The following is a 9,603-nucleotide window of genomic DNA, read 5'->3' as shown; positions in this document are numbered from 1 at the left end:
AACGTGTTAGCAGGAGTAAGGAAAAGCTGGCAACATAGTACTGGAAACAGATGGCCTACAAGCAAAAACTCTAATATGATTAAGAGAAAGCATTGTTAATATGGTTACATTTCAAAAGGAAGAGTTCTGCCAAAAGCAGCACAAAACAGACTAGTTATTAAAGATGTGATTTAACTGATCAAATTTGTTCAGAAGTCACTGCCTCTGAGCTGTGACCACTGAGCACGTGTTTATTTCCACTCCGTTTCAGTATGAATGAAAAAGACTGAACACAGATTCCCATTTCCAGGTGAGGGGCAGAAGCTTCCTAAGTCATGCTAATACTGTCATCAGCTGTTACCTGACCATGTTTCAATGCAACAATCCCTCCCCCCCCCCAAAAAAAAAAAGAGTACCAAAGTGGGTCATTGTTTTTAGTGGGTCTTTATTATACACCTAATTTGGGCTGTTTAGCAGAGATTAATCCTGATGTGAGTTTAAGAGTAAATACTTCAACTTGTGAAGAACTATGGAGCAAGACCTAACAAACCTGGTGGAAGGCACAACATAGATTTGAAACCAATTTCAATAGGAAAGTGAAACTAAATGCCAGAATTACCTATGAAATCAGCATAAAATCTGAGACCAAAAGTGATGAAAAAGAAAGGAAAGAAGGGGGGAGGAGCGAAATCATGTGGAAATCACAACTGGATGTCACTTGTCAGTATTTTTTTTAACCAGTTCTCCAACTGTTAAGAAACAACACATCATCAAAATATATTAGGGTCAGATTCATCACACATAACGTACTTGCTTACTGCCTTCAGCATTAGATGTGTGTATATTGAATCTTCAGTTAACAGAAACATATCTCCTGATGCTAATATCTCCCACCCTAAAAACAGTGGGTTGAGATACATACATGTATGTTCCTGAAAGAGGGTATTTTTCTGTACAGACTGTAGGTTGGTTGGTCAAGAGTAAATGAGCTGAATAGGAACTAAAACTGGAGCAAACATTTGTAATCAACTTCAGGCCTGAAGAAGAAAGGATGGAGAGAGAGAGAATACACAAATGAATTTCAGGCAGCAGCTCAACAGATGCAAAATGCCACAACTGCTGTGGTCACCATGCACGTGCTGAAGCACAGTAGCTGATGATGTATCCTAGAATACATGAGGCAAGTAACCTGGAAGAGTGAAAATAACCTTCACGTTCAAAGGGCTGCAGAATATTCACTAGAGACGCTCATTTCTAGGAGTGTATAATTTACTTATTTGTAAAGACCTTAGCCCATCTCTTTGAAATGCAATACTTCAAACTCTTTACCCTGGTGAGGAAATTCTCCTATCAGGCCCAACATGCTGCTCTGTGCATATTCTTTTTCCTTCAGCAGGTTTGCTGACATGAAACAGGGTACGTACAATAATTATTTCAGTTTAAATGACCTGACCTTGTTAAAAACTAAGAAAATGATTGCATTCATCAGTTGGTTAGGAGCTGTACTAGCAGAACAGGCTCTGACTTTGCCTCCTGCTGTGCGTGATAACTCTCACATACCCGTGAGAGTTATCTACACCCTATTGCTTTATTTGTGAAATGGAGGCAGGTTGGTCCAAACAAACAGGGGCTGAAGTGCTTAGAAGAGCCCTCAAGTGTCTCAAGCAGGGGTTTGCTGTTGCTCTCCTGGGGGTGTTTAATCTTTATGGTTGCAACTGCTGGCAAAGCAGGCATGGTCAGTGAATGTTTTACAGCCAGTACTCTTTGGAAGAGGGTCTAGAGCTTACGTCTCCCTTCTTCCACATGAGTCTGACCCAGCTGTACGGTGTCTTCTTCGTATCAGTTAATATTTACTAACTCGTTCTATTCAAAATATGCATCATTTCAGACTGAAAAGTCAGACAGTATCTTACAACCTTGAACCCAAAATATGTTATTGTGAAGGAGATGAAGGAGATGAAGATACTTGACCCCGTGGGGGTCAAGTATCTTCAGGCAGAGGGAAAGTTTCAAACTGGCTGTCCATCATCCTGAACAAGTGCTTTCATTTAAACAGAGTGAGAGAGAGTGACAGCATAGAACAGTGCTCCCACTACCTCGTGTCCTGCCAGCTGCACTCCAGGAGAGCAGCTTGAGCAATGCCCCAGGAAAGGCCTCAGGGCTGCAGATCCCAGTGAGAAGCAAGGTTGTTTCCACAACACCAAATCCCATCTCTTCCATATTTCTTACTGGATGCTTCCTAATACTTTGGGCACAGATGTACGTGACTGGTTCTCTCCCCACATTGTATAGGAAGCCTAGGAGTCAAACTCAAAGCCTTTGTTTTTTTTGTAGTTCAGTAGGCTTCCAATGTTAGGTACTGACACACCTACACATCCATACCTGCCCTATCCACTGTACATACCTGCTCCCTGTAGGCACAGAGGGCCCGTGTTAACCAAGGTATGGCAGAGAAGGGCAGTTGTCATGGCACGCAAAGCAGCAGACCTGTAGATGAGAGCTTGGGAAGCATCATGGTCCAGTTAATCATCTTTATCCACAATTCAGACTATACAATCAAGTAACTACAAAATCATACTATCCATTTCAACTGCGGCTTTACCACACGCTGCAAATGATCAGTTCACTCCAGCACGCTTCCAAAACATCCTACGATGAGTGAACCACAAAAGAGTCAGCCAAGTGGCAGACAAAAGGCAGCTTCACATAAGAACAGCCCTAGAGACCACAGCAAATGAGAACTATGAAGATGGGAAAAACTTGACACAAGGCAAGGTTTCCACCTGGCATCAAGAACAGTGAAAAACTGAAGTAGCAACAGGCTTTCTAACACCACCTCAGGGATCAAGCAACAAACTGCAGGAGATTCTGTGAGAAGGACTGACTTTTTCTGAATTGGTTCATGCTCAGTGCAGCTGGTGGACCCTTTTACTCAAAGCTGTGGGCACAGTATCAGTGAGTAAACACACATGCACCGTATCATTGAGGAGAAGTGGGGGAGCACCTTCTGCCCTAACAGGAAGAAAATTTCTTTCATCAACGACAGGGCTGCTATCTTGCATCCCAAAGCTGCCACATACCAACAAGTTGGAATACCTCATTCAAAGAGTTATTTCAGGCAGTGCTCAGCAATGCTTGGACAAAGACGTAACATTAAATTTCCCAGTAGCACTGCTAAGGTCAGTACAACTACTCCCCTGTGTGGCATTACACATGGACTTTAGGTGCTTTGGGTTGAAGCTTTGGCTTCAAAACTTTGGGTCTAGTTTTCTATTTTAGTGCAACTTATGTTGGCATTACAAATGGATTTAACAGCCATTCAAACAAAGCAGCAACTACCTTACGCCTGTTTACAGTCTACTTTTCCCCTACTCTTCTCCAGATTGCATGCCTTATGTAAGATGAAAGAATCAAACCAGAAGGAACAGGTCACATGCAGATATGTACAAGTAAACCAAGTAGCATGTACTCTAACTGTAAGAGCTACGGACTATTACTGGGGTTACAGATCACCCACTACAGCCTAGGAGCCAATCTGAGCTCAGTTCTTAGCTCCATCTAATTTTCCTGAGCAATTGCTGGGAAGTGACTTCTGCACACTGTACTTTCCTGTGTAAAACAATTCATATTGATGTTATAAAAAATTCTGAAATCTGGAAATAACCTGCTGAGATGAGGCGTGGAAGTCAGAGCAGATTCCCATTTGCTTCATGCATTGCACTGACAGCTACTCTATACGGCTGCCTTACTAGCTCATGCACAGACAGCTTAGTGCTCACCTGTTCATTCAAGGCCCAGCTGGGTCTCTGTAGGCCTAGCAAAGCAGGGCTTTTTCTACTGGCCATGAGGGGAGCTTTCTCCTGAGAGGCTCCAGACAATGATGCCAGCTCAGGTGCTGCTAAATGTGTTCACTGGAGTTCCACAACTTGCTTGGGAAATGTTTGCTGGTGCAAAACCCAAAACCACTGTCATGTAACAACGCTGTCCAGTAACCCAGGCCAGTCCAGTAACCTCCCTTTTTTGTACTAGAGAGACCACAGCATAACACATATAAATAAAATGAACCTCTTACCTTTGAAGCCACAGTATTTTAGTTATATGCAACTAGCAGAAGGGCTAGTGGATCTGGCTCTATAAATAAAAGAATGTTCCCCTCTCCCAGCATATTAGTGGTATCAGCTTTGGCCATAAATCACAGAGAAAACAGAAGTTTTGACAAGTTCTACCACACATAGAAATGGGACTGATAGCCCTCCAAAGCTTTTGGGGAGATCATTTTCTGTGTGTATGTGGTGGTGGTGGTTTTGTGTGTGTTTTCAAGCACATATTTTTATGGATAACACAAAGTCAAATGGGAACCTCTTTGGTGTAGGAGATATTTGAATTAATTTTGTACACCTGTAGGCAACTTCCAAAAAAAAAACAGATATTAAGTATTGGGGAAAAAAAGGAAAAAAAGAAAAGAAAAAAGAAAAAAATCAATCACGGCTTTTTTTTTTTTTTCCCACAGTTGAAGATATGTAGTATATTAGATCTAATTGCTCTCGGAGATTCTAGTTTGTATCATTTTGATTTGTTTCAGGTGAAAGTTAAATGTTTGACATGATCAGGACTCTTTTGGGTGTGGAATCTCCATTCACAGAGATTTTCCAAAGCCCTCTAGGACATGGTCCTGGGCAACTGGCTGTTGGAGACCCTGCCTAAGCAGGGGAGGTTGGAGCAAATGACCTCCAGAGGTCCCTTCCAGCCTCAGCCATTCTGTGATTCTGTGAAAGCTACGTTAAGTTGCACGTTCAAGTGACCAACAATCTATAGCTACTATGGAAAACGCCACTTTTGTCCTGTTTCCATCATCCATTAGCTCACAACTCCCCTTTCAAGTGGTCCGTTGGTCAAAGAGGTAACTCTGAATGCTATTCTCTACCTCTGTGGTGGGACTCAGCAGCAGCTCTGTAACTCGAGGTGTGAAAGGACAGGAACACTTATTAAAGGTTTCCACTACAGAACAAGAGCTCTCACTTTTTGCAGCTTGAAATAAACCTAACTTGCAACAAAGAAGCAAGTGCAACCACAGCATGGTTTGAGCAGGAAAAGCCTTCACAGGGGGGCTAGTACAGAATGGGTGGGGAGAAGGAGGTGGTTCTATCACCAGAAAAAGCACTGCCACTCAATTTTTTCCACTGACAGTCAACCCCACCATGACGCCCCAATAAGCGAGCACAAGAAGTGACCACTGAGTGACAGTATATAAGCTCTGTGAAAGGGGGCTCACAATAACCACTTTCTTCTCTGCCTTGACAAAGAAGCCACCAGCAATGAAGCTCCATACTGCAGTTATCCTGGTCATCTTCTGTCTTGGTGTCTTCACCATGCACACAGCAAAAGGTAAGTTTACAGCCTAAGAGGAAGACAGGAATTGCTCCACGCTGTACTAGTGGGCTGTCCCATTCAGGCAGGATTCATTCTCAGAGCTGATTCATAAGATCACACTTGCAAGAAACCAAGATCAGAACTACAAGAGAGGCAGCTATAGCATGAGGGAATTTATGGGAGATCTCATTTGATGTCTTACCAATTAGTGCTTGGCTTCTGCCTTAACGCAAGGAGAATTTCTATACCTTAGTACTCTTACAGGGGTTTTGTGCCTTATTATCTCTCAAAACTGTGAAAGCTTGAAGATGCGATGTCTTCTAATCTCACTGCTGCTATATGCATTAATAACATTTTCATACATTATTTCTTGTAACAGCTTCAGATTTATTCTTTTCCTTTAAATAGGTATACTACTTTTCTTTTTTTTTATGTCCTTCTGAAACCGTAAAGCCTTTACCAACTGAATGTCCCCAGCTATTACAAGTTCTTCCCGCTCTGTACCGCATATTACCTACGTGCTTGTTTCTAGACAAATATTTTGGATATAGACAGGCAAACTAAGAACAAAAAGTGTAAAGGAAAGCAAGGGATCTATACAAGGTTTTCTCTCTTCTCCTGATTTCATACAATTTAGTATCTTGTTTAAGAACATTAATGAGCACTGAAATGAACCATGTTTGTTAGCCATGTTTCTAGAGGGGTTGTATTATAGTGACGTTTATGACTTTCAGATTAAGCCATGCACATCTTGTAGAAGACCTACATGTAGAACATCCACACAAACACAGACACTTACAATCAGCTTTATGCAAACAAGCTGATAAAAATCACGGAGAACACTCATATGCAAGCCATACGCAAACCCACAAAAACATGCAGATATAAACACCCAGAAAAGGCATCTTCACAAAACCACACCAAAACCAAATTAAGACCTGCTAAGCATTCACAAGATTATGTAGCTACATGCTGAGTGCTTTGCCTTAGTGCCCCTAGAGCTGGATCATGTTATGTTCTCATAGATTGACTAGTGCGACCGCTGTCCATCTCAGCAACGTGTGCCTTAGTACCACAGGCTGGCAGTTTGTACGGCCATGCTCCAGGATGCCTGATTTGTCATAAATATTACCCAAGTCTGGAACATTACGCTGGGATGGTGTGCAAGGGGTAGAAAAAGGATTAGAAGGAGGAATGACAAAGGATAGGAGAAGAATGGGAAAAAAGGGTAGTTATAGGTGCAGATTTTGTGCCAGGGAAAACTTTGGTCTTGTTCCCAGGTTTACAGAACCTCTGCTGGTATTCCTTGTGTGCTTTTCCTGGAAATGGCTTAGGAGAAGAGAAATCCCATTTTCTGGGATACTAAGAACTGTTTGACTATCTTTGAACTCTTTAACATCACATTTTGAAAAGACAGTTTTGAGCGATGCAGTACTTACACTGAGTCTCAAGAAAATATATTGTATCGCACATGACTAATACGAGTTCAGAAGAGATACTCCTTCAGGCAATGAAAATCCCAAGAATTAGCAGCTCTGCCAGTACCCATGCACTGGCCATGCCACAGCTTCTCCAGAGGCTGAAGCGCATTTACTTCAGCTATTGCAACTGCTTCAAACAAAGAAAAACTCTCAGATAATGAGATTACGTGAAGCAGGTTTTATACTTAGCAAATTGTACCTGAACAGCTCTTGGACTACAAGGCATTTTCTCTACAAATTCCTCTAAAATAAATCTCAGAAAACAGCAGCATTCTGTTTGTCCTCATCGTGCCTTTCCAAACCTATCTTTGAAGGGTGGGGGAAAACCAGAAATGATCAAGCAAAGGCTTCCAGTAATATACACGTACACTCCATCTCACTTAAACGAGCTGCCATTTTTCATTATTACTATGCAACATGACAGTTGCACAAAGAATTCTATATCGATGCTGCCTCCTAATTAATTTCCATCGCCTTTCCTTGAAACATATCTAAATGATGGAGAAAATATAGGATTAGGTAGCACTCCACTACCCATAACATTAGACTTGTAGCAAGAGTACGCAAATCCTAAGCATTCTGCCAGTTAAATCTATATTTCAAGTAGTTTTTTGTTGTTGTTGTTGAAGTTTTTTAGGCTAGTTTTGGATGCCTGGTATGAGACAAGTAGCCTTTCCTTCCTCCCCTTCTTGCAGAAAGTAGGGGCAATTATATTGATCCACATTTAGATAACATTTTGAAATCTACCTAGTAAAGGTGCATTACTCCATATGGGCACTTATATGCAGATGATACAGACCTAATCATAATGATACCAATAAAACTTCAGAGATAGTCTCACAAAACACACCTTAAGCTCTTTTGTATAATTAGTATTCTGGCTGCACATCTCATGAGACACCCCAGTTCTAACCATAGCTGGAAATCATCTGGAATTTGTAATTTAAATGTAGTTTTTATGGTTAAATGTGAATATAGTACTGACCACCTTTGTCTCCATCTACTTTTCCCCTTGCAGGAAGCATTGGAAGTCAACCAATGCGCAAATTTGCTTGTGTGACTCTATCTACACAGAAACTGGACATCAGACAGCTTGTCAACTATGAAAAGCAACAAGTTCCCTTAAATGCTGTCATGTAAGTATCTGGTGCAGTGTCCACTTTCAGACTTACCTATGCAACCAAGCTACCATCAAAAGGGAAATGGTATCAGAAGACACTTCAAAGCCCAACTTGCTAAATCAGGCTAGTTCAGGTCACCCTACCAGTTCCCGCATGAAATAGTAAATCAGCAACTGAGGAGGTGAGGGAGACAAAGGGGAGATCCGGGAGAGCCTGAACATGTTGCTCACAAATGCTGGTAGAAGTCTCACTGAACAGCTACATCTTTCTGCCCAGAAAGCTGAAGAAATCTCAGTGAGGGGGTAGGGTAAAGCCAGAAGCCCAGTACACTGAGCCAAGGGGAAAGATCACGTGAAAGAGTTTGCGTTAACTATGACTTCTGTTAGGAGACATTTGGTCTCTTGATCTCACAAGCACATGCTTTTTAAATCAAATCTGGGACCCGCTCCTTTTTCTTAATTGAATATCACCATATATGCATATATGCTACATACATACCTATGTCACAGATATGGGACTGATGTTACTAAGCACTTACTAAGCACCAAGTAACTACTACAAACTCAAGCATGTGATACGGTTTTACCATACAGATCCTCATGCTCTGCATAAAAGTAGAACTTCGAGCCTGGCTTTGTAGACCAGAATTTAATGGCTGTCTGACTTTTTCTTCCTGCAGGTTTATCACAGCAAAAGGTATCAAGATCTGTGTACACCCTGATCAGAAATGGGTACAAGTTGCTATGAAGAGAATAGACCAAAAACGTACCGCCAAAAAAAAATAATCCTGCCCCAGGCAAGCATCTAAGACCAACAGAATGGAATCATCATCAGTGCTGCACAGACCAGGGAGGAAAGCCTTAATATCTGCTTGTAGTCCTTGTTGGCAATAAATTCTCTGAACATGAACTCATCAGAATCTATTTATCACTGGCTGAATATCTGCTGACTTAATTTTATAGCTGGACTCTGTTACACTGTTTATTTTCTGAAATGCTTGTTAATATTTATTTACAACTGAATGTAGGTATCTTCTCATCCTTGCTGACCTGACCCATATAGTATTTAAGGGTGAACGGCAGATTGTTTCACATGCTATAGAACAGATTACCTCTCAGAGAGATGGAGATAGACGTCTGTGATGACGGAGGTCAATGTTCTGCATTGAGTGCTGGGTTTCAAGAGGTTCCGTATAGTTGTATGGTTACTCATACCTATATAAACTGTAAGAAAGATAATCTTATGCTTCAGGCTATTGCCTGATCAGTGCAGTATTTAAGAAGGGGGTCTTCGGGCCTTCTATTTTTATATGTTGTATTGCACTATCAGCTTTGACTTTACTCTCAGGCCCATGTGATGTATGGATACGCTCACAAAGGGCTAATTCAGGATAACTGTAAGAAAGCAACCCTATTCAGACTTGTACTTTGGAAGACTTGTCCTACTCACTGACTTCTGTGAAGTTGCTTTCACCTTCATTTGGGACAGAATTGGAAAAAAAAAAAAAAAATAGATTTTGAAGATATTGTGTTTTGTTTTTCCCCTTTGTTTTTCACTGAATAAGCAAGAATGAACCATAGCTGAAGTCTTTACTCCACAAACTCATACTTCGTTCCCTCAGGCGGGGAATTCACATATGTAAATGTCTCTTA

General features: G+C 41.4%; 1 protein-coding gene across 1 annotated transcript; it reads left to right on the top strand.

Moving 5' to 3' along the window:
• The first annotated feature begins 5,248 nt into the window (after positions 1-5,248).
• On the top strand, positions 5,249-8,752 carry LOC311209377 (lymphotactin-like). Its single transcript, XM_084286671.1, has 3 exons — positions 5,249-5,364; positions 7,849-7,966; positions 8,631-8,752. Exons 1-3 carry the CDS (start codon positions 5,295-5,297, stop codon positions 8,734-8,736), a joined length of 294 nt encoding a protein of 97 aa, XP_084142797.1. The 5' UTR covers positions 5,249-5,294; the 3' UTR covers positions 8,737-8,752.
• Positions 8,753-9,603: the final 851 nt, after the last annotated feature.

Source organism: Netta rufina, assembly GCF_964035555.1.
Source record: "Netta rufina genome assembly, chromosome: 1".
NCBI lineage: Eukaryota > Metazoa > Chordata > Aves > Anseriformes > Anatidae > Netta > Netta rufina.
Note: the sequence above shows the minus strand (reverse complement) of the source record. Positions and strands in the feature narration are given on the sequence as shown.

Coding starts and splice junctions, on each gene's coding strand:
- LOC311209377 (XM_084286671.1), top strand. CDS start 5,295: ATGAAGCTCCATACTGCAGTTATCCTGGTCATCTTCTGTCTTGGTGTC. Junction 5,365..7,848: donor CACCATGCACACAGCAAAAG/GTAAGTTTACAG, acceptor TTCCCCTTGCAG/GAAGCATTGGAAGTCAACCA. Junction 7,967..8,630: donor GTTCCCTTAAATGCTGTCAT/GTAAGTATCTGG, acceptor TTCTTCCTGCAG/GTTTATCACAGCAAAAGGTA.